Source organism: Astyanax mexicanus, chromosome 21 (genome assembly GCF_023375975.1).
Source record: "Astyanax mexicanus isolate ESR-SI-001 chromosome 21, AstMex3_surface, whole genome shotgun sequence".
NCBI classification, from domain to species: Eukaryota; Metazoa; Chordata; class Actinopteri; order Characiformes; family Acestrorhamphidae; genus Astyanax; species Astyanax mexicanus.
The window spans coordinates 27,437,037-27,463,521 of record NC_064428.1 but is presented as its reverse complement, the minus strand read 5'-3'; the positions used below and the strand labels follow the sequence as shown (position 1 = coordinate 27,463,521).

At 36.7% G+C, this 26,485-nt stretch overlaps 1 protein-coding gene across 3 annotated transcripts in view; it reads left to right on the top strand.

Moving 5' to 3' along the window:
* Positions 1-26,485, top strand: part of grin2bb (glutamate receptor, ionotropic, N-methyl D-aspartate 2B, genome duplicate b) — a 205,338-nt gene that overhangs the window by 141,854 nt on the left and 36,999 nt on the right. For all 3 annotated transcript variants that reach the window (XM_049469740.1, XM_049469742.1, XM_049469741.1), the window contains exons 7-9: positions 11,760-11,874; positions 12,247-12,455; positions 18,808-18,979. In XM_049469740.1, coding sequence (XP_049325697.1) covers positions 11,760-11,874; positions 12,247-12,455; positions 18,808-18,979 — 496 coding nt within the window. The remainder of the gene's footprint in view (positions 1-11,759; positions 11,875-12,246; positions 12,456-18,807; positions 18,980-26,485) is intronic.

The window sequence follows — 26,485 nt, the reverse complement described above, 5'->3', positions numbered from 1 at the left end:
CCCTCCCCTATATGTGTGTGTGTGTATGTATGTATGTATGTATGTATGTATATATGTACAGGGGTTGGACAATGAAACTGAAACACCTGTCACTTTAGTGTGGGAGATTTCATGGCTAAATTGAAGCAGCCTGGTGGCCAATCTTTATTAATTGCACATTATTGCACCAGTAAGAGCAGAGTGTGAAGGTTCAATTAGCAGGGTAAGAGCACAGTTTTGCTCAAAATATTGCAATGCACACAACAGTATGGGTGACATACCAGAGTTCAAAAGAGGACAAATTGTTGGTGCACGTCTTGCTGCCGCATCTCCAGGGTAATGTCAGCATACCACCAAGAAGAACCAACCACATCCAACAGGATTAACTGTGGACGGAAGACGCTAACCCGGATTGTATCCAAAAAAACACGGCTGCCCAAATCACGGCACAATGCACACCTCAACTCTCCTGTTTCCACCAGAACTGTCCGTCAGGATAATAAATTGTTGTGGTCTAAAACCAGGTGTTTCAGTTTCATTGTCCAACCCCTGTATGTTTCCAAATCTTCAAGCTATTAAATTAATAGAATCTGTGTTTTTGCTTACATTATATACACAGATCAAACGTAACATTATGACCTTGTTTCTCTACATACTTTATTATATTCTTATGACCCTGTTCTTCAATAATCAGGATCCCAACAGGTCCACCACAGAGCCGCAGATACAGTATGTCAGTTTCCACAAGTCTCTCTCTATCTCTCTTTCTCTTTTCCTCCATTGATCTCTTTTTTTAATCTTGTCACTTTCCCAACATCTATTTCTCTCTTTTGCTTTTTCTTTCTTTATTTATTCATATATCTTTCTCTTTTTTTCTTCTTTCTTGTTCGCTCTGTCTTCACTCATCTCACTCTCTCAGCTCCTCCTCTCTCATTTTCTTTTCCTTTTTCCTTTCTCTCGAGTTTAATCACTTGCTCTCTCCATACCTGTCTTCCTCTCCCAGCATCTCCCACGCTCTCTCTTGCCTTTGCTATTCTTTCTTTATCTCTTCCTACCTCTCTCTCTCTCTCTCTCTCTCGCTCTCTTTTTGATATTTAACTCTATTTATCTTGTTTTTTTCTCCACTAATCCCACTCCCTCAACATTTCTTTTTTACTAAAAAAAATGTATTACATGCCATCCAAGTGTTGAGACAGTGTAATATGTGTGTTTTAACTAAAATATTTACATTTCAGAAATTGTAATAGTATATTATGCATCATAAATTATTTAAGTAATATTGTATAAATGAAGTAATTGTAATTAGGTAATATTGTATGCAAAAATTAAGCAAAAAAAATTAAGTAAAGTTTAGTAAAAGAAAGAATTGAATTAGCAAAAATAAATGAAGTAAAGTTTAGTAAAAGAAAGGATTGACTGAAGTTCACTTATTTACTCTATGTAACATTTAAGTCTTGAAACCGAGTTGAAGTTACTTAAATTCATCTGAAATTAAATTTACTTAAAAAAAAAAAGCAAATGCAGAAACTTTTTTAAAGTAAATTTTACTTTTTTAAATTTTATTTTTTTCAGTGCATGGCCAATGGACCTTCTGTCCTACATGGTTGGTCTGCCATGAAAAGACCCCCCCCCCCCCATAGCCCGCCTGTCTGTCTTTCTTTCTTTCTTTCTGTCTCTCTGTCTGTCTGTCTGTTGCTCTTGCTGTCTCTTCTCTTGAGTGTAGTATGTGTGTGTGTGTGGATGTACTGTAAGTGTAAGAGTGTGTGTGTGTGTGTGTGTGTGCTGGTGTATGTATTTTTAATTAAAGTGGATTGTGGGCTGTAGATTAATTACCTTACTTACACAAGGCTTAGAGCACGTGGCGGAGAAGGAGGGGAGCGCCATGGAATCATCTACCCATTTCTCTGGGGAGGCCTCCGGGACCACACACATTCCGATACACACACACACACACATAAACACTTGCCTGTGAGCAACCAAAGCAGGATCTGGCACTACAGCTGTGTTGTCGTATCCTAAGTTTCAGTGGAGCAGAAATTATAGCTACCTAAATCCCGATTAGCGGCCCTGCTGCGGTGACGTCGTCACGCCGCCTCGTGACTACGCCGTTCTAAATCCATCCCAGATTAGTGACGCCCTCTTGTAGATGATGGGTTGAAGGTATCATTACCGGTTTGTGGTGGGGGCGGGTGCTTATCATTCACTCCAGACCCTCCTTGTATTTCGAGAACTGGGAAAAACCCAGTCTTTCCCAGCATCCTCATTTCAGTCTACAAAGATCCCAGAAAAAAAGGTGTTTCTTCAGCACCTCTCTGAGAGAAGAAGTGTCTGAGGCCGTGGGATCTTCGGATTTGATGAAACGACAGGTTATCTGTTTGTTTAAAGCTCTATTATGGCTCTCGAGGGTTGGTACTTGAGAGTTTTTCAACCTAATCTCTGTCTGCCTGCATCTGTATTGCTCCATCAATTATTGCAGACATTCAATGTGATGCTTTTCTTAGAATGGCTCATCGATGCCTATACTTGGAAAAGGCCAGAAATAATTGTATACGAGAGAAACGTCTGTACCTACTGTCAGATGTCTTGGTGTAAAGCAGAGGCGATTCTAGGAACAGTTTCTAGGAGTTTCAGGGGTATTAAACCCCCAACAAATCACTTTTCTTACATTGTCGTCTAGTTTATTCTGTAATTAGTTAGCTGATAAACATACAGACAGACAGACAGACAGTACTAGTCGAGCACACTGGCTTTAATACCAACATACAGATTGACCAATGGTGCTAGCAGAGCTAGCCTCTCTCACTAGGGGCTATACTAGAGGCTAAAGCCTGCAGCATTAGCTTATATTAACTTAAAATAAACATGACAACTTAAAAAAAAAAGAACAGCATGAGGAGGCAGAGCTGTTAGAAAGTTTTTTTTTGTTCGTATATACTGTTTAATAATGTGCTTTCTAAGATTTTAAATTGTGTATTTATCTTATAAGAGGCAAAAACAATGCTTTCACTTTTAAGCTTGCTGGGACTCGTTTTAGGGATGCCTAAAGTGTTACAGTATTTCCAGCAGATCTGACTATTACAGTGTAATTAAAATAAGGGAGCAAGAAAGGGTAACATAGACATGAAATCAACCTGAAACATGAGCATCCCATCCACCTATTCAAGCACATCTTTTAAATTAATGCCCACCACTTTACAGCAAGCTGTGCTTATGACAAAATATTGTATATCATATAGTTATAAAACCACATAAGTACCACATTTCCCCAAATGTTTTCTTGCTGAATCAACTCAACTCAATGTATTATTGCTCAGACTTTTGCCAAGAAAAGGCTGTTTGCTCAATCAACTTCGCTAACTTTGTAAGTTGGACTGACTAGACATTGTATTTATCCACTCATCAACATCTTCAAAAAAAAAAAAAGACACATGCAGAACTATTCTTTGATGATCTGAAGATGAATTCTGCTTGTCTTTTTCTTGTCTTTTCTTGATAAAGAAGTGATTTGTTGCCATACCCCCATCATGTCCAAAATGTCTGGTGTCCTAGGGTGGGCTGTGAACAATTTTTAACAATGAAATCTTTGGTTTTAATTACTTAATACTAACTTTTCTGAACACACACTCAAAGACAATGCTCATCCACATGCTGCTGCTGCAATCTCAAAAGCTCTGCTTGCAGATGATTTACCATGATCAGGTAAATCATCACCAGACCTATCCCAATGAAATGGAAATGTGTGGGATACTATTGGACTTGTTACCAACACTCCAGGCCTATATTGCTAAATCTACAGGAGCAGCTGCATGGGCTGGATTATTGTAGGACACCATTAGGAACCTCCCTATTAAGGTGCCTGGCATGTTGTGTTGCATTATGCACGCATTACACACTACTTCTGTATGTACAGGGGTTGGACAATGAAACTGAAACACCTGTCATTTTATGTGGGAGGTTTCATGGCTAAATTGGAGCAGCCTGGTGGTCAATCTTCATTAATTTCACATTGCACCAGTAAGAGCAGTAAGAGTGAGAAGGTTCAATTAGCAGGGTAAGAGCACAGTTCTGCTCACAACATTATGGGTGACATACCTGAGACAAGTTCTTGGTGCACGTCTTGCTGGCGCATCTGTGACCAAGACAGCAAGTCTTTGTGATGCATCAAGAGCCACAGTATCCAGGGTAATGTCAGCGAGATACCACCAATAAGGACGAACCACATCCAACAGGATTAACTGTGGACGCTGTAAGAGGAAGCTGTCTGAATGGGATGTTCGGGTGATAACCCGGATTGTATCCAAAAAAACACAGCTGCCCAAATTACGGCAGAATTCAATGTGCACCTCAACTCTCCTGTTTCCACCAGAACTGTCCGTCAAGACAATAAATGATTGTAGTCTAAAACCAGGTGTTTCAGTTTCATTGTCCAACCCCTGTATATCAATCAAGATCAAGTCATTTATTACTCCTGGTAGCCTTTATCTTCCTTCTGAACAGCATCACAAGCTTTTACCTCCTTCTAAGTGCAACTTTTTTGAAGACGAGAGCATGTGTGTCAGTCGTTTCCTGGTTTAGGAACTGATGTAGTTTTCCCAACCAGCTCTTAAACTCAGTCGTCATGAGCTCCTGAAGCAGTGTGAAAGGGTAATTTCTGCAAACAGCGCTCTATCATGTTGCTATATTGATCCTTCTGTATTTATAGAGAGGGAGATTTATTGGGTCCTGGCGTGTCGTGTCTTTACTCGCAAGAGAGAGAGAGAGAGAGAGAGAAGAGGGAGATATACACAGAGTGAGTAAGAGAGAGATAAAGAGAGTGAGGGACAGATGGAGGGGTGTGGGGGCAACATTCTGGGTACAAAAGACCCCCATCTCTCTCTCTTTTTCTTTCTCTCTATCTCTCTCTCTCGCTTGCTCTCTTTCTGGTGAGATTATTGTTCCCATGGCAACGTGGCAGATTGCTAGGAAATCACTGTGGTTGTGGGCACCATGGTAACACATTTCATATGCTGGTCTCTCTCTCTCTCTCTCTTTCTCTCTCTCTCTTTACTCTCTATCTTTCTCTTGCTCTTGCTCTGTCAATGTCTCTCACTATATCTTTCCCTTGCTTTCTATCTTTCTCTCACACTCTCTCTCTCTTTCTCTCTTTCTCTCTCTCTCTCTTTACTCTCTATCTTTCTCTTGCTCTTGCTCTGTCAGTGTCTCTCGCTATATCTTTCCCTTGCTTTCTATATTTCTCTCCCTCTCTCTTTCTCTCTCTTTCTATCTCATTGTTTATCTTTGTCCCTCTCTGTGTGTGTCTCTCTCTCTCTCCTACTGTCTCTTACTTTTTCTTTTGCTCTATCTCTTTCTCTGTCTACTCCTCTCTCTATCTCTCTGTCACTTAGTATCTCTCTTACTCTCACTCTCTCTCAGTATCTCTTACTTTATCTCTCTCTGTTTTTCTCTTGCTCTCTCTCTCTCTCTCTCTCTCTCTCTTTCTCTCTCTCAGTGTCTCTTACTTTCTATCCGGTTTTCTCTTGCTTTCCCCTTACTCTTACTTTCTCTGTTTCTCTGTCTCTCTCTCTCTCTCACTCTCTCTTTCTTCCACTATCTCTTATTTTTCACTCTCTCTGTTTTTCTCTTGCGCTCTCTCTCCCTCTCTCTTTCTCTCTCTCAGTATGTCTTCTATCTTTTTTCTCTTGCTCTTTCTCACTATCTCTTACTTTCTCTCTCTATTTTTCTCTTATTGCTCTCTCTCTGTTTTTCTCTTACTCTCTGTCTCTTTGTCCGTCTGTCTCTTCAATAGCTCTCACTCTCTCTCTCTTACACACACACACACACACACTGCAGCCCTCATTTGCAGGTTGCCACGGCCTACACTTTTGAGTCTTGCCCTATGTGCCCACAGACCCACAGACGCCGCTAGCCGGTTAGCTGCCCAGTAAATCAGTACAGTGTGGTGCTGCATGCTAACACACTGTATCACAGCTATGGAGGCTAATTGCGTCCTTTAGCATTAGCGTGCAGCAGGTCCTGTAAATGTATGAGCTGCTTGTTTACCTCACATGCATGCATTTACATGTATATATTTACATATAATACATATAAACATGTCATTTGTTTATGCTGTTTACTGTTTGTGTTTATTGCACATCACATTAGACCAGGTGTACAGGTGAGGGGAAACATAGGTGATCATTTAAATGAACTTACAATTCAAGTTTATTTAAATGTTTTTTTTTTTGTTATAGTAATTGCTTTGTGCAATATTTCTACCTTGAATTTTATGGTGAATAAAACAGATTTGTATTCATTGTCTTCTTTTGATATAATTTCAAAATAAGTTTTCCTAAGGTAGCCTGGAGGTAATAACAGCACACCGATTTATTTCTACCATTTTCTTGCTTATCTTTTCTGATATTTCCATTTCTCTCTGTTTTCCCATTCTAAACTTCATTTCCCCCATTCATTCTCTTTTCCCACTCCCTCTCTCTCCTTATTCATAATATTTTTAATTACTTTACTACTTTCTTCTCTCTTTTCTCTCTTCCATTTTTTCTTACACCTTTCTCATTCTCCATTTCCCAATTATGCCTTTTCCATTCACAATTGTTTTTATCCCAATTCTTTCTTTTCTCATTCACTATCTTTCCCCAATCTCTTTTTCCTCCCTCTCTCTTTCTATATTCTTTCTCTTTTACCATTCTTTTACTTTTCCCCCTCTTTTTCTTTACCTTCTCGCTCTCCTCCCCCTCTCTCTCTCTTCCTGTGCTTTCTTACACTTCTATTACAATTCTTACATTTCTGTCTTTACTCATTCACTCTCTTTTCTAATATGCCCTCTATATATCTTTTTCCTATCTTTCTTTCCCCATTATCTCACTTTTCCCATTCTCCCTTTTTTGAACCTTTCACGTTTTACTGTTGACACACTTTCCCAATTCTTTCTCCTGCTCTCTCATATCCCTTTTTTTATATCTGTTGTCTCTTTTTCCTATTTTTTCCCCTATTTGCCATTTTTTTACCCTTTCTCTCCTTTTCCCTTCCACATGCTTCCCTTTCTTTCTTTCTTTTCCATATTTTATTGCTTTCCTCTCTCATACTGTTTTCCCATTGTTTTACTATTCCCCCCTTTTCTCTTTTCTTCCCCTGTTATTTATAATTCTGCACTCTGTCTTTTTCCTCTTTCCAATAAGAGTATTTCATGCTCTTGTATGAAATAGATAGTTATATGTGTGTTATATGTGCAGCACATCAGTTTGTGTGTGTTTAATGAGCGGTGGTTGATTTTCTATAGAAATGGACTCAAGTGACTGTTGTCTAGGTTAATTTCAGTCAGTGGTGTGTTTTACACCGCCAAAATAGCAATATGCCATAAATCTAATTGAATACACCTCACTTCCAGATCACCACGCCTGCATGGAGGAAGGCGTGAAAATAGACTGTTGATGGGGTAAGAGTATTAGAGTATAAGAGTATCCAATAAGAGTATTTCATGCTCTTGTATGAAATAGATAGTTATATGTGTTATGTGTGGTTATGAGTGGTGTTTCTAAAGGCTGATGATGGTTGTCATGGTGATGCCAGCCTACAGAATGAGTGCTGGTTGGTTGTGGTTGGGGGGGGCAGTTGAGGGATGGGGGGGGCTTTACTGGCAGAAACTTGTTGACACACATACACCACCATAACAGTGTGTACAGGACACACACACTAACACACACATGTTCACACGTACACTAATACACACACGTGCACATGCATACACCTGGAGATTCACTGATTCACAGCCAGTGTCTAAAGTGGGTCAGTGGCTGTTTGTGACACACAGTGGAAGCAGACAGAAAATTATGCCTCTCCGGTTCACACTAATGTGACGCTGTGTGTGTGTGTGTGTATTTCTGGTGGCTGTGATTATGTGCACAATCACCTAGTGGGTTTAGGTGCCGAAATAATGCCTGTAATCAGCAATGCCTTTTTATAGAAAGTGTAAAAAAAAAAGCCATTTCAAGCTCAAGGCCGTCAGGTTTGTCACTCTACGCTCATTTTTGTAAAAGAGTTGTAAAAGTGAAGAACCTGTAGATCTGTAGATCTGTAGCACACACTCATAGGTTGCTGAAGCTGGTGTCCCATCTGGTTAAAGCTTACATTGGGCCCCAAAAATTCGACCCAACCCGACCCGAGCCTGCGCACGTTCTGCCTGAGCCCCATGAACTGTCATTATGAGTCCGAGCCCGATATAAATGTAAAAAAGTTTTACTAAGTAAAGCGTTAAAACTGAGCTTTTAAAAACATTTTCGAGCTGTTTAAATTAGCAAAATCTGTTCAGAATGATATTAAATAACACTGCAACACTGAAGAAGCATAGTCAAGTCAGGTCAAGTAGTTTTTATAAGCATATGTACAGGACATACAGAGAATTGAAATTACGTTTCTCTCCTTCCAAAATTTACAGCAAATACAGAAAATAAGATTATAATATAAAGCAATGGGAGACACTATATGTACAACACAATAAGGACACAAATAGACATACGTGAGACAGAAGACAATAGTGCAATAGTGATGGGGGTGATTAAAATGAAATGACAGTATTATAAACAGATATGCTATATAACTTAAGGCTGACAAAGCAAACAAGTGCATAAAGTTCTTAAAGTTCACAGCATAGACCTTTTATCTAAAAAAGTTGTTTATTAAAAACCTGGATTTGTTGCAAAAGATAATAGATGGTTTATGACACCACTACCGGCACAACTAGCTGATGGACAGCCAAGATAGTGGACTCTTCACTGAAACAACCATCCTGCTTTTCACAGTAAAAACTCAAAATCGGTCAACTGCCTCTACTAGTATGTCATAGAGGCATGTCCAGCAGTCACCAATCTTTCCCAAGAGGTACACTACCCAAAATCAGCCTCAAATATCCTTTAATTTGTCTTTGGTATCAATGGTATTACGAGAATGATATCACAAAAAATACACCTTACGCAAAAGGGATAAACTCTTAATTAATAATGGGTGTGTTTCGGGCATAACGTAAAATAAACTGATAAGTGTCTCACTTTCTATTCCATCTAAGAGCCAGTTGTGCTCTGACTTTGGCACGTTGATATCTTAACAGCGTGATGCTTTTGCGCACCAGCAGCTAATTTAAGGGAGAAACAATGATATTTTATTCTTTATTCTGTTTATTGTTGAGGTAAAAGTTGGGTTTGTGTGCTGCAGCACATCAGTTTGTGTGTGTTTAATGAGCGGTGGTTGATTTTCTATAGAAATGGACTCAAGTGACTGTTGTCTAGGTTAATTTCAGTCAGTGGTGTGTTTTACACCGCCAAAATAGCAATATGCCATAAATCTAATTGAATACACCTCACTTCCAGATCACCATGCCTGCATGGAGGAAGGCGTGAAAATAGACTGTTGATGGGGTGTATTGTTGATGGGGTGTAAGATTTTTTGGTCAGTTGTCAATCACCAGTAGTTTACAGTAGTCTAAATGTATAACTATACAGTTATGAGAGGCACTAACTACAAAGAGGGACCAACATTTCCGAGCTGTTTTGATTGGCTGTCACCTTTTGTCGCCAGGCTGATCTCTTGTTGTGCTAAATATTATAGGTCTTTTCAGTTTTTGCGTCACGTATGTGCTGTTTACTCGGTTAGGGGGGGGCATTTTAACAGGAACTATAGACCTTCCCACAGGCTTTTCCACTCGAGTGAAGCTGAAGGTTTTGATAATGATCTTGTGACCAGGAGGCCACCAGATCAGCGCTTCCTTATGTTTATCCATTCTGTCACAGCCTCAAGCACTGAACTGAATGCACTGCTATTATACAAACATATTCATAGAGCTGTGCACACATTACAGACACACCTGTCAACTTACAGCTACACGTCTCTGCATTCATGTAAATGAGATGTCTCACACCTACAATTTTTCTGTATTTATATAGACTTTATAATAAAATAAGTGTGGTATAGTTGCCAGTATATATTTTTGTCCTTTTGTATATTGTTATTACACAGGTAATTACTAAACAAGATTACAATAGCTGGACAGCTACAATTAGTTTTGGCTAAAGACTGTTGGCAGCTGCAGTTGGTTAAAGATGAAAGATGGCTAGAGTAGATGAGTAGAAGGATTATGGATTTGGTTATGGATTATTGATAGATAATCCATATATAGATTATATATAGATATATATATATAGATTATGGATATATATGGACATATATAGATTATGGATTATTGGTTAAAACTGTAAATGCTACATTTGATAAAGGATTATAGATTATTGCTACAATTGGATGATGATTTTCACAGGATTTCACAGCTACAATTTGTTAAAAAACTCCAAATTACTTCAGTTGGTTAAAGATAATAGATGCCACAATTGCTTAAAGACTGTAGACTCACAAATGTCATAATACTACTGTTAAGGTTAGATGCAGCAAGTAAGTTAATGGTGCTAGAATTGATTAAGGATTTTATACACTAGAATTCAGTAAAGATCCAAGAATTGGTTAGGAATACTGGATGCTACAATTGGTTAAATAAACAAGGAGTAATTAAGGATATTAGATGCTACAATTGCTTAAAGATACAAGTATTGGTTAAGGATATTAGATTACAGTTACAATTGGTTAAGGCTCCAAGTATAGGTTAAGGATACTGGATGCTATAATTGGTTAAAGATACAAGTATTGGTTAAGGATACTGGATGCTAGAATTGGTTAAAGATACAATAGTTGGTTAAGAATATTGGATGCTACAATTGGTCAAATATGCAAGAATTGGTTAAGAATATTGGATGCTACAATTGGTTAAAGATGCAAGAACTGGCTAAAATGCTGGATGCTACAATTGGTTAAGGATATAATAACTGGCTAAGTATACTTGAATCGTTAAAGATGCAAGAATTGGTTAAGAATACTGGATGCTAAAGTCGGTTAAATATGTAAGATTTGGGTAAGGGTATTTGATGCTATCATTGGTTAAAGAAACAAGTATTGGTTAAGTACACTGGATGCTATAAATGGTTTAGGAAATAAGTTAAGATGCTACAGTTGGTTTGGAATAATAGAATTTGGTATGAATTCTAGACACTACAATGTATTATGCTAAATTAGCTGAATTAGTAAAGGATTCTAAATTTAACAACTGTTTAAGTAATTGGTTAGGATGCACCTATTGGTTAAGGACATTGAATGCGACATCTGGATAAGAATACTAGATTTCATGAAGGATACTAAAAACTACAATAAGTTTAGGACAGTTGTAATGGTTAAAAGGTCAATATGGCTACAGTTGGTTGTATATAATATACTATAATAAATATAATGTATATTTATATGTATATAGGGAGGTAAAAGATGCTACATTTATTAATTGATAGATGATGCTTCCAGCCATTACAAATAGTTTAATAGTATAAATAGACTGTAGATGCTTTAATTAGTTATGGGTTCTAGATGGCTATAGTTGATTAAGGATACTAAGTAGTCACAGATGGTTAAAGACATTCTGAAAGGCTACTATTAGTTAATAGAATTAGATAATAGAATCTTTAGTCGCTTAAAAAAATGTAATAAAAAATACAATAGCAGTTCTATAGTCTGCTTTCCTTGATCCTATTTAGTCACATTTAAGCCAATTTGCATTGTCTTCCATATAACTGCTGCATAACAAATCTTTAGAATGTAATAAAAGGCTCTGTGTTTGAGTGGCAGTGGATATTCCGGTTGGCTATAGATTAAGAATTTGATATATTTATGGCGTATTGTGATTTTTTTCTCCTCAGATACCTCATGAACGTGACCTTTGAGGGGCGCAATCTCTCTTTTAGTGAGGACGGATACCAGATGCACCCCAAGCTGGTTATTATTTTGCTGGATAAGGAAAGACAGTGGGACAGGGTGAGTGTATTTCACTCGTTTTTTTTCTTACACTTGATCTTTCTCTCTCTCTCTCTCTCACTCTAACACATTTTCTCTCTCACTCTTAGCCTCTAAACGACTCTATACACAATGCTGCACCTCCGTGACGTCATGATCAGCCCTGTCCTCTCTTTGTATCTCTCTATTTTGCGATTTCCCGCTATTCAGACGTACTCAAATTGAGGTCACGTTAATCCAGCCCTGACCTTTTAGACACTCTTTTTATCTCACTCTTCTCAATTCTCCACTCGCCTCTCTCTCTCTCTCTCTTTCATTCTCTCTCTTTCCTTAACCATTCTCCTTCTTCAATACTCCCCCCCTCCTTTTTCCTCCTTCTGCTTTCCTTCCCAGGTGGGTAAATGGGAGAACGGCTCTCTGACGATGAAGTACCACGTATGGCCGCGCTTCGAGCTCTATTCAGACGCCGAGGAGAGAGAAGACGACCACCTGTCTATAGTAACTCTGGAGGAGGCCCCGTTCGTCATCGTGGAGGACGTGGACCCCCTCAGCGGCACCTGCATGAGGAACACGGTGCCCTGCAGGAAGCAGCTCAAAACTCAGTGAGAGGCCCATTGACCTACTTCTCTATCAAACACGGCCTTTTGATTTCAAGTAGGGGGGTGAAATTAGGGGGGAAAAGGAGTTTTTCTAGTTTGCATCTGAAATCACAAGCTGTTTTACTGAACAGACAAGCAGTTTGTTTTTGCTTAAACTTATTAGCATTGTTTTGCTGTAACATGCATATGGTTAAAAGTTTCAGTTGGTTCAAGATACAAGAACTGGTTAAAAGATACTGGATGCTACATTTGGGTAAAGATACAATAATTGGTTAGGGATATTGGATGTTATAATTGGTTAAAAGTACAATAATTGGTTAGGGATACTGGGTGTTGGTTAAAAGTACAAGAACTGGTTAAAGATACTGGATGATATAATTGGTTAAAAGTACAATAATTGGTTAGGGATACTGGATGTTATAATTGGTTAAAAGTACAATAATTGGTTAGGGATACTGGGTGTTATAATTAGTTAAAAGTACAATAATTGGTTAGGGATACTGGATGTTATAATTGGTTAAAAGTACAATAATTGGTTAGGGATACTGGGTGTTATAATTAGTTAAAAGTACAATAATTGGTTAGGGATACTGGGTGTTATAATTGGTTAAAAGTACAATAATTGGTTAGGGATACTGGGTGTTGGTTAAAAGTACAATAATTGGTTAGAGATACTGGATGTTATAATTGGTTAAACTAGATGTTTTAACTGGTTAAGGACACTATATTGGTTAAAAAAAAAGTTAAGATGCTACAGTTGGTTTGGAATAATAGCATTTGTTAAGAATTCTAGACACTGCAATTTATTATAGAGACTATATCCTATATTTGTTGAAGTGCATGATTCTAGAAACAAAAAATGGTTAAGTGCTCTTGATGCAACACTTACATTTAGTACTTAAGTAACTCATTAGGGTGCAGCTATTAGTTAAGGACATATAATTGGACACAAGGCATTTTACTGAACAGACAAGCAGTTTGTTTTTGCTTAAACTTATTAGAATTGTTTTGCTGTAACATGCATATATTCAGTCAATGAGTGCATTTACATGCACTTTTTAATGGATTTCTGCAATTGCTGTATGTGATTATTCAGCTAGACATGTAAACAGCATACTCAGATTTCTTAGATTTGAATATAAACAAAAACATCTGATTAAGAAATCAGATAATGAGACATGGATTTTGAATTTCTCAGCCCATGTTTACTCTTAACCACAGTACTCTTGAATTTCTCAGTTTGTGCATAAATGAAAACAGACCAGAGAGATAGATGAATAATGAAATTTGGACACCCATTCCCATTTAATGTTTATATATTTTTTCCTACATTGTAAATGAATACTGAAGTTATCCAGACTATAAAGGAACACACAATGAATCATGTAGTAACTTAATAGTGTTAAATAAAGCAAATAAATAAACTAAAAGTTTAAGCATTTAGGTGGATTTTACAGGTGCATTAAAAAAGATTGAATATCATTGAAAAGTAGCTTTATTTTAGTATTTCTGAATTGAAAATGTAAACCTTATACTGTATATAATAAAGATGTACAGTATTACACACAGAGTGATCTATTTTAAGCGTTTATTTATTTTATTGTTGATAATAATTATGGCTTACAGCTAATGAAAACCCAAAAGTTAGTATCTCAGAAGATTAGAATTTTCTATAAGACCAATTGGTACTTTTAGAAGTGTGGGCAGTGTACCAAGTCCTGCTGGAAAATGAAATCCGAATCTCCATAAAAGTAAAATCTCCTGGTAGAAGCTGCACTGACATTGGAGATTTTACAGCACTTCATGCTTCCCTCTGCTGACAACTTTTAAGAAGATGCGGATTTCATTTTTCAGCAGGACTTGGCCAAAAAAATACCAGTTAGTCTTATATAATATTTAAATTTTCATAGATACTGACTTTTGGGTTTTCATTGGCTGTAAGCCATAATCATCAACAATAAAAAAAAATAAACACTTAAAATAGATCACTCTGTGTGTAATACAACTATATAATATACGAGATTCACATTTTGAACCGAATTACTGAAATAAATAACTTTTCAATGATATTCTAATTTTTTGAGATGCATCTGTGTCTGGGGTGCTGTTAACTTGCAGTTTCTAAAGCTGGTAACTCCAATAAACTTATCCTGTGCATCAGAGGTAACTCTTGCTCTTCCTTTCCTGGGGCGGTCCTGATGAGAGCCACTTTCATCATAATATTTTTTGTTGGATTGACCTTCATTTCTTCAGCAACATTTGACTCAAACATATAAACCCAGCACCTGACAGCTAGGATGCTGTGGCCGTTTGTGATCCGATTAGCAACATTTGACAGAAATAAAAAATATCTAACTTAACCTTCACAAACACACTAATCATCCACATAATTATTTATCAGGTAGGCACCTCCCTTCGTCAGTGTTTCGATTAATTAGGCCCACAACACCTCCAGAAAACTAATATCCAAGCTCACTACATAGGAAGACTTCTAGATTCACTCAAGATTTCACTACAACCTTGATACCACTATTTCAACATCACACACACCAAACAGTCTACACTCTCAATCACACTATGCCCTTCCCCAACTAACTCCAGCCCTCCTTATCCACAACCACTAGATCCTCCAGCTATTTTTAACAGTTCCTCCATGACTGTCCTCAGCACACCTCTGAACCTAAATTCCACCAACACAGACGTGACCGATTTGCTAGAAAATCCCCTAACGTCAATCTCCACCGGTCTATCATGAGCCTGCCACCCACACTCTCTCACCTCAGCCACCAAATCTGCATATTTCAAACTTTTTTTCTTTTTAAAAGCTCCATCAACATGTCCTCAAATGGTACAGTTATTTCTATAAACTAAACCATCCACTTGCTCTCTGAGTACCATACAATATCTGACCTCAGAGCAATTACCACAATATATAAGATTATTATTACCATAACCATAACTATTTTTCGCACTATAAGGTGCACTTAAAATTCTTTAATTTCCCCCAAAATCTTCACTGCACCTTATAAATGATGTTTTTTTGCTATCCGCACTAAAAGCTAGCTCTTTTTTCGCTCAGAAGTAAGTATTATCAGCCTGTAACCTGCTGCTTACCTCAGCTAGCACTGCTGGAGCAGTATTAGTATTAGCATTAGCCGCTAACCACACTAAGCGCTAACTCTTTTGCCGCTCAGAGGTGAGTAGTATCAGACTGTAACCTGCTGCTAACCCTGGCTAGCACTGCTGGAGCAGTATTAGAATTAGACACTAACAGCGCTAAGCGCTAGCTCTTTTGCAGCTCAGAGGTGAGCAGTATCAGACTGTAGCCTGCTGCTAACCCCAGCTAGCACTGCTGGAGCAATATTAGCGTTAGCCACTAACGTGCTAAGCGCTATCAGACTGTAGTCTGCATGTTTACCTTGTTTAAACAAGCTACGTGGGACAAACCGCTATCTAATATCGCTCTGGTTTACCGGAACACATAGGGTCTCTCAGTCCAGTGCTGTCGGGCAGCTAGCGCTAGCGGTAAGATGCTTATGCCTTAGTGGAAATCTGGAAATCTATGCTTACTATAAATAAACAAACAGCACTTTACTCACCAACAATTTTCAGGAGAAAAATCTGTGTAGATTATTGTACATTTTTGTTTACTTAGCTTAGCTTTACAGATCTCGCCACCCATCAGCAAGACCTGCTGAATTAGAAGGAAAACATGGCGACACCCCTGTTACTTACTAGTGTCACATAATGCGCTTTATGTATAAAAAAAGACCATAAAATAGACATTTGTTAATAGTGCACCTTATTGACCGATGCACTTTATAGTGCGAAAAATACAGTAGCTACATTTTCTGGTAACACTTAACATTAAGTATTGACTAACATATATATCATATCATATATATGTAGGGGTGTTTGTTGTAATTCAACTTTTGCCTTTGTTAAGCATTATCAACATCTGTTAAACATTACTAAGCGCTTATACAGCTTTGTTCAGAAAAATAAATATACCTGATGTAAAGTGAAATTAAAATAATTCTAATCCATGTACAGATGTATTTCCAATAGAAGTAAAAATGTAAAATATATAATATATTGGTTAACTGACATTTTCTTTTAGTATATTGCTATGATAGCTACTTTTGGAATACACATGGTGAAGCTCCTTCTTTCAGTCATGTAGCTTTAACTATATTACCAGACCACTATAGACATTTCCAAAATCAAACAAAAAAAAAACAAACCTTTAGGATTACATGACAATGCCTAATTAGCACAGACTTGTAGACAACCCATAAACTAGCTTAGCTAACTGTGCTACACTGCTAAAGCTAAAGGCTAAAAACAGACCTAGCTCATGCTTGCCTCAAAATATGGTCAGCTTAGCTCAGTTATTTGAACATTTACACGAGGAATGTAGACATGACAAGATTGTGCCACAAAAAATGTTTCATTTTTTTCCATCCAGTAATACCTGCTGAAAAGTAGCTACAATTTACAAGATGTTTCTGCTGTGTCTCTTGTAGCTTAGATTTCCCTGAGGGCTAGCTTTGATGCTGAAAAGCTGTTTGCTACAAATGAACTATAAAGAGCACAGTAAGCTTCCCCCAACACTGTTTACTTGTTAGCTTGATAGTATTTTACCATTACATAAAACCCAACATGATATTTAACCCCTAAAACCCCAGTTTTATCCTATATAGACTGTTCATTTAAACAGAATTAGATTTTGCTGTGCAGGTAGCATATTGCTTCATAAGATGCTAAGCTCATTAGCAAACACCAATCGGTTTGATTAGCTTTTAGGATTACTGCTGAACAGAGACCTTAAGCAGTTTTATTTAGCAGCTAATTCACAGTTAGCACACATTACAGCAGCTACAAAAGATTAGACAGACATAATATTAAATATTTTTACTGTTTGCTGAAGCTTAATCATCTCATTTCACTGTTTGTATGTTTTTATATTTGTATATCGTTTCTCTCCAATGGGAAAAAATGTATCTTCAAAATGGTGGCTTTAAATAAGAAGGAAAACGTATTCTTAACTTTTAATGGAAGTTTATGTAAAATAAGAGTTTATTTCAAGTATTTAAAGCATTTCTTTTGGTCTGTTCATCCAGAATTAGGCAATTCATACAGCATGCTGAGTAGCTTAAGTGGATATACATGTTTTTTTCATGGTTTTTCTCACTCACAACTATTAAAAACATGCTTTTTGTGTTGTGGTTTTCCAATTGTTTCTCTCAAAGAACCTTAAGTATCCTAATGAGTTATAGTTTCTTTTTTTTACGGCTAAATTAATACTGTTTATATCTTCATAAAATTTCTCTTTGAGGGCTCTCATAAGCATGAACTCATATTTAAAGTGGCAATTAGTAATAAATGCGAACTAGCTTGTAAAATGACTAAAGAAGTTCAATTTTCAAACACTGGATTATGTTTTCTTCCCCACTCGCTCCTCCCTGTACGTGAGGCTCATGCGGGTTGCAAGATGTTGGCTGATCTGTTAATAAATATGTTTCAGTATCAAAAATGCCTGTATCTGCTACACTATTGTTGGTAATAAATTGCTTAGCTCTGGTTAGCAAACCTTACTGAAGCACAGTGATTACCTGTTCCAGCGAAAAATTGCCAGTTTGCCTGTTTCCATGGCTGCAGCACTCTGTTTGCAACCCTTAATGGTGGAAATGGAACTGGGGGAATATTGGTGGGCAGATTCGGAGAGTAAAACCCAGTTTTAATAAGAAAATACTGGCTTACGCTCTGCTGACAAGAGCTCCCAGTGCTTAAACTCAGCATGTTTCCTTAATATCTGATGATACATCCTGATCATGATATGAGACAACAATTATTATCAGCCATTAATGACTACGGTGTCTGATTAGTGCCACTGTTTATCATCATTTTTTCATGACGACTTTGTAAGATTTTCCTGTCACTCCTCTAGAGCAGCAAAAAAGATGGATTTATTCTCCAGCATCACTTTTATAATTGATAGATAAAACATTAGTTCTGAAATAGAGGCCACATCACCTTTAGTAATAAACCACAGACTTAAAGGCCGCCTGATCCTAATTTATAACGTACCATCCTCACTATTGTGCCATCGAGTGAAACACTTAACCCAAGGTTGCCCTCAGATAATTGGTTAATGCAAGTCACTTTGAGGGTAAGCATTAGCTGAGTACCCCAGCCAGGATCATTTTGTGAACTGCTGTTATTTTAAGGTTATTTCATTGAATCATTTGTCTCATTCCTCATGGTTAAAAGCCCTAAAGAACCTTCTTGTCAAGGATGATTACCCCTTATCCTCCGCCTGACGACTTACGCCTTCCTCCTTTCCTCTCTTTAGAAACCAAACAGGAGATTCAGGGATCTACATCAAGCGCTGCTGCAAGGGTTTCTGCATAGACATCCTCAAAAAGATTGCCAAGACCGTCAAGTTCACCTACGACCTCTACCTGGTGACCAACGGCAAGCACGGCAAGAAGATCAACGGCACGTGGAACGGCATGGTCGGAGAGGTGGGCTTGGCTTCGGATTCAGTTTTATTCAGTCTGAACACAGAGATTATTAAAGATAAGTTAGTATACACTGCAAAAAAACTAAATCTTAGCAAGTGAAATGTTCTATATTTAAGGCAATAAATCTTATTTTCTTCTCTGATAAGACTTTTTGTCTTACTAAGCATTGTGTGTAAGTGTTCGATTATTTTGCTTATTTTAGGGATAATTATCTTAATCATTCTTACTTAGATTTTGTGCCTTGTTTTAAGTAATGTGAACTCAAAATAAGCAAAGTCAAGCAGCAATCAAGTTATTCTGATTCTTGTGTCCAAAAACAGTGACTTTTTTGCTTGATTTAGGTGTTACTTCCCTCATTTTGAGACTTTGCCATTGCTTTTTGTAAGAAATCTTACTAAGAAAATTTTTGCATTGGCAGATTGTTTTTGCTTAATATACATATATTTGTATTGATTTAGTTTTTGCCAATAGATTTTATGCAGTATATATATATATATATATATATACAAGGCTAGTATAAACTTTTAAAAAGCAAAATCAGGGAATCTGATTCAGAAACTGAAGTGGTCTCTTAATTTTTCCAGAGCTGTATTTTAGCCGTACACTTTAAAATATACTTGGCCAGGGTGTAATATGTATACGCTAAATTTGGTAAAGGAATGCATTTGATTTCATATTTCATTCGAAAATGTTATTTTTTATTTATGTTTTGTAGTCGTCTGTGCTCCATTTGGCTTTCTGTTACCCCTGGAGATCCACTTTTCTCGAAAGCGCTCACATGGATATTGAAAGACCTGATATAGTCATTGATTTAAATTTCTGCAGTCTGATCCCTGAATAAGCAGATTTTGTCTGTCGTCTATTGAACTCTTCAGTACTACTATGGGGAGCTCATTAAGAATTCATGGGTGTGTAGAATCTGACATTCTTTCAGGTGATGTTGGAGATGCTTACATACGCAAGTTCAGCACACGCACTGAGCTGCTCATCAGCCCGAGGCGTAGCCTGTGTGATGTGCAGTGTACACCATGTTTCATGTAAGAATGTGAATAGAATATGATATATCCACAAATAATACAGTGAAATATTTTTTTTACTTCATGTTTTAGTTAAATAAAACTAGTTTATGCGCTTCTGAACACATTAAATACAAATTAAATGTAAAAAGTGACTAAAATCTAATTAAAAAAGAATGGATTTGACATGATGTTAACCAGTACCCGGCAACAAAAAGCTACAGATAATCAGAACATATATTAAACAGGCACAGAAGCTAAAAATATTTTTGGTTAACCCCTTAACGCCTGTTGTTGCAAATATGCGACTAACCGTTTGATTCAATCAACCTGCCAAGATAGCGCCTGCATTCCCCCAATGCCTGTTAGTGCATATTCGCCACGGACCTAGGAACCTTTGACAATTTACAATTCAAATGAATCTAGAATTCAAATTAATGAAATGTTTCCTGTAATATTTGTGTATATTGTGTTGGTGACAGTAATTGGTGTTATTTATTATTGAATGCCTGCTGTTGGGTGCATAAATAAAACATTGATTTTTCACTGTTATATTACTCTGTTATTGTTATCTTAGTATGGACCATTATGTCTGCTGTAGCAAATTTGCAACATACCAAATTTACCCCAAATAGACCATATTGCCTGTTGTTGCAAATTTGCAACATACCAAAATTTCTATTTATTTTTGTGCAAAAGTGAAATCAATAATCTCAACAATATTTACTATCTACTTAAAGGTAAAACACACATGAAACATTTTTTCATATACAGCTACATTAATTCAGGCGTTAAGGGGTTAAGGGGTAAAGGTTAGTCAAATAAAACGTTGTGTAAAAACGTATAGGGCCCTATTTTAGTGATCTATAAGAGAGCCACCAACTGCTCTTTCTGCCCGGCTTTATTTAGGGTGTGTCAGAGTGCCTTTGCTATCATAACGACGGGAAAAGTAAGCCTTGCACGTCTTAAACACACAAAAGAGACTAACGTACTAAATGTACTAATTCTTTGAATTAATCATGGGTGTGCTTATATGTATAACTTGACCTTAAGGAAATAATTACTAGATACTTGTAGTTTAAATAGACTATAGAAAGTTTTAGAAATACTGAGATTTCAATGGTACACTTTCTAGTAAACTTTAACTTTCATTAGGCTCATCATATTAAAATAACAAAAAACACAGTATATTGAAATATCTCATGCAATTTTCTGAAGTTGTATTATTTATATATGTAATACATGAATATATCTTTTTATTTTTTAACAGATTTGATGGTAATTTTAGTGAAACAAAAAACTAAAAAATTAACTAAAAAGTCTTTTTGATCCAAAAGTGGCACACTTTTATGTAATTTTAAACTATTTTTTTAAGCTGATATATCCCTGTTAAAAACTTTATAGTTTACATATACAAGCCAATATAGCATATAAAATATTATATATACAACTCTTTTAAAACAATTAAGAAAACACTTAAAAATTATGAGTTTCCTTGGTTCTATCAAATGGAAGACCTCTGGAATTTAATCAAGAGGAAGATGGATGATCACAAACAATCAAACCAAACTGAACTGCTTGAATTTTTGCATCAGGAGTAAAGGCATAAAGTTATCCAAAAGCAGTGTGTAAGACTGGTGGAGGAGAACATGCCAAAATGCATGAAAACTGTGATTAAAAACCAGGTTTATTCCACCAAATATTGATTTCTGAACTCTTAACTTAAAACTTTATAAAAAGCTTGTGAAGAGGCTCTGCATCTTTTTTGTTATTTCAGCCATTTCTCAACAATGACAATATTTTTTATATATTTATAATTTGGGAGAAATATTGTTCATAGTTTATAGAATAAAACAATGTTTATTTTACTCAAACATATACCTATAAATAGCAAAATTAGAGAAACTGAATCAGAAAGTGAAGTGGTCTCTTATTTTTTTTCCAGAGCTGTATACATATGTATAATATACATATAGTATGTTATAAGTATATAAAAAAACAAAGTTCTGCAAAAAGTGCTAGAAAAATATCACACTTTTACAGCCATTTTCTGGTAGAAAACTTATCAGTATTTTTATTTTTTTTCAAAGAAAACTGACACCACTTGAAATTGCAGCATTAGCTGTAGCTATTATTAGCAATCCAGCATGAATATTAACAACAATACCAACGCAAAACACCTAAGATTAGAGATATTGAAAAACAGAAACTGAAAAACACCCAGAATTACATCTGAAGAGAAATTCTACCTCATAAATGCAATGCTAATGAGTGTGAGTGAGTCAGGTAGCTTGTTTATGTTGCTAACTCAGGCTAGTCACATTAGCCCCACTCTGCTTTGACATGAGGTGATCAGTGTGTTTGCGAGCCTCCAGCTGAGGAGAATTTGCAGTCTTGCTGTGTGCGCAGAAAGATGCCGTTGATTACATATGCGAGGGCTAATGGTGGTGACTTTATCTTAATTAAATTCTTAGTGCTGGAACAAGTGCATAAATCCTTCACTCAAGTAAGCTGACCTTTTTATCTCCATACAGAGTGAATTTAAGCTCTCAGTGTGGTGAAAGTGTAGTAGCAGTCTATAGCCTACTCCTCTGGAATGCGTAAGTGAGATTTGGTGGCTAGTATTTTTGTTAATTTGCATTTATATATGGTTAAACATTCATATATCAGCTATCTTTGTTAGCATTGTTTAAGGTTAGCATTGCTAGTTAAATCAATTGAAAACAATGGATTATAACCTACATTATTTCATATATCCAAGCCCCATGTAAACGTGTTTATTGATTTAATGAGACACAAATAGATAGAAGCGGTTATAAACTGCTGAATTCTACTCTTAGATTCTAAAACAAATAAGAGTTTCCTGATGTTACAGCTAAAAAAAAAAGTGTGGAAAATGGAAATTGCACCATTCAAGTTTAACCGGAACACAGCATTAGCATTAGCATTGCCATACATAAAAGGTTGCTTTTAGATGTACCCCAACATGCTAAAAGTTATGGAACAGCAAAAAAAAATCAGTTTATATGATTTTGCTATTTATAGGTTTATGTTTGAGCAAAATGAACATTGTTACAGAGAATACAGAGCTTTCAGACCTCAAATAATGCAAAGAAAACAAGTTCATATTCATAAAGTTTTAAGAGTTCAGAAATGAATATTTGGAGGAATAACCCTGGTGGTTTTTAATCACAGTTTTCATGCATCTTGGCATGTTCTCTCCTCCACCAGTTTTACACACTGCTTTTGGATAACTTTATGCCTTTACTCCTGGTGCAAAAATTCAAGCAGTTCGGATGGTTTGATGGATTGTGATCATCCATCTTCCTCTTGATTATATTCCAGAGGATTTCAATTTGGTAAAATCCAAGAAACTAATTATTTTTAAATAGTCTCGATTACGAAAATTTGTCAATTCGTCTAATCAATAATTTGTGGCAATACACAGAGTACTGGGGACAGAAACACATTGTACATTTAATTTTTTTCCATCTTCTATAAAATAGATTTGTATTTAGATCAGCATTTATATAAGGTTGTTGAAACATGAAGTCTGTGTTTTTTAGCTTGGTAATGTCTCACAGTATTTCTGCATGTGTGAAAAAAGGAGTGTTAATGAAAGAGAGAGAGAGAGAGAGAGAGAGAGAGAGAGAGAGGGGAAGAGAGAATGAGTCAGTGACATAAAGGGAGACATGAAGAGAGAGAGAGAGAGAGTGCATGATATAGAGCAGCAAACAGAAACAGAGAGAGAGAGAGAGAAAAAGAAAGAGAGGCAGCCTGAGGGGATGTCCAGCTGGTGTTTTAATTCAGATTTCATAGATTACAAATAATACCCATTGCAGAAGCATATGCTAATCCACAGTTTAAATGAATGTGGCACGTTTATCTAATTTCTTTTCATTTAGAGTCAGATGAATTATCGTCACAGCCGTCACAAGGCTCGTGGAGGCTGCTTGTTTTTCGGCTGAATCGTTCGCTGCTTAATATCTGTGCATGATGGCCCAGGACGTGCATGGTGCTAAATATTGTTACTGACCAACACAAACAAACATACACTTTGCATTTCCTTTTTCTTCTTCAGCTTAAAATCTACATACCTGGAACTTTTGCGATCATTATTCTGTGGGTAAGGCCAGGTTCTTGCTATACGATTTTGTTGATGATGCTTTTTAACAAATTCTGTCGGAATTAAAAGCCTCAAATTGGAGGCTAATTGCAATTTGCTTTTGACAAAAATGTTAGCTAATATTACTATGTTTGAAAAGTGTGATTGCTAATACTGTAGAATCCTCTACAAATATTTAGCAAGTTTGTTACCTGAACCAGTCGACGACTTTAAATCAGGCAGTGTGAAAAGTGTTGTGACTAGAAGTTTATGTAAATGCAGTGACTTGCTTTAGCCAGTAAGAGTGCAAGGGTCATGAGCTATGAACTAAGGGCAGAGCTAGATGGACAAAGACTACCTGTCCATATTCTTTTCTTTTTCTTCGGTGTGTTTTTAAGTTGCAAATCAACACACAGGCAAAGCAATAGTTTCAGTGTGTATTTTATGGCAAAACTGCATTTCTTCTGGTAAAAGGTTGGATAATTATTGACCCTGTGTTGCTAATTAGTTGGATATATGCAAAAATCACAACTCCTAAAAGATTCCCGATTACAACACAAGTTGTCTAGTATGAAGAGCACAATGATCTAACAGGACTGTTGGCAATACTTCGCAAAGAACTATACAATCAGGTAGACTGAACATGGGTGAAAGAAATTCTAGTACTCAGGTAACATGCAGTAGATCTTGGAAAAAGTGCTTTGTGATTTGCTGGACATGGTAATGTGACAGATTTCTATGTAAGAGAGAGGAATTATGGGAATTGTAGTCCATGGAATCAAGTGACAGTTTGCACTGTTAAAAAAAAGTGTAACCCCCCTCCCCCCCCTGAAATCTTAAGACAGGGAGCGCCAGAACAGATATAAACCATAAAAAAATAGTTATTGTATTTACTATGATTACCAACTAATACTGTCATTTTACAAGAACTATAATTACATGAAATCTTTCCCTTTCAACAGCTTTTAATTATTAAAAAAGCATCATACACTCCTTATAAAACAGAATAATTATTAATTTTACAAGAACTTGTCCTATAATTACATGAAATATTTCACTGTGATAAGAATAAAGAGGATCAGTACTGAAAGTGGATTGGCAGTATCTTGTTCCCTCAGCATTAAAAGGATAAATAATTAGAGGACAAAAAGGAAAATAAGCGTATTGGTAAAGATGAGATAAGAAGAAAGCAGGTAAGAGGTGTAGAAAATGGGCGGAGTGTCTCTGAAGCATACGCTCACCTTATTAACTCAGTCTGTTTTGCCCCATTTTCCAGTGTAGCCTCAGGCCTCTGGTATTTAAAGCTAAATATACCTGAGCAGAAGAGGGGACTTGGGAAGGAAGGATAGAGGGAAGGGGACGAGGAAGAAGGAAGAAGGGAAAATGACTGTTTCCAGATATAGCGAGCCATAGTAGTAACCCAGTTTGTCTTTGTATGTTCACTCGTTTCTCGTTTTAGGACTCTTTCTTTATTTTTGGTGTATTTGTTTGGTTTTTACTGGTTCTGGAAATGATCTGGGGGGGAAATATGAATGAGTTCCTCTTTGACTGAATGAGTGGATATCCTTTTAACACTATTAAAACACTGTGCATGTCCTCGTCCTCTGATCCTGACCTGACAGCCCGTATGCACTCATCCATAGATAAAATAGATCACTACTTTTTTATCACTGCTAACGGTAAATGAGTCATTCCGCACTCTATATCCTGCAGCTTCTGTAGACACATGCTTGTCCTACAGATTCAAGGGTATTAAATAGGGAGTTTATCTCTTCTTTGCTGCAGTTAAAGGCTCTTCTCTTCTTGGATGGCTTTACAATAGAGGGTAAAACATTGCTGCAAGTGAATTTAACTTAATCTTAAACAAAAGTTTAGCGGATTCAAATTTCAGTTCAAATCAGTTGTAGTTTATTTATGTAGTGCTGTGTAATGTTGTCACAAAGCAAAACATGATAAAAAGTACTGACATTTGATGAATAGCACACCTCCGTTCTCCCACAGCGTTCCGAAATCCAGAAATTTTAACAGTTTGTCCAAACACCCTTCAGACTGGTTGACACAGGCCATAATTTGCCCCGAAAATTTGCTTTTTCCACCGTTATCCAGGATCAATGGAGCTTCGCAACATCTTGCTAGAATCCGGAGAGCCCTGACATTTAAAATGAGGTATAAATAACTTAAAAAGTGCACAAGAAGCTTATTAAAAACCACTGTTTACAACCCGTGCTGGTAGCTTCAGCTCCGAGCGCCGCCATCACTGTACTGATAATGATGTAGACATATATATACATAGACTCTCTCTTTCTCTCTCTCTCTTTCTCTCTCTTTATATATATATATATATACAAGAGACAAAAACATGCATTTTATACTTATTTATGCCCA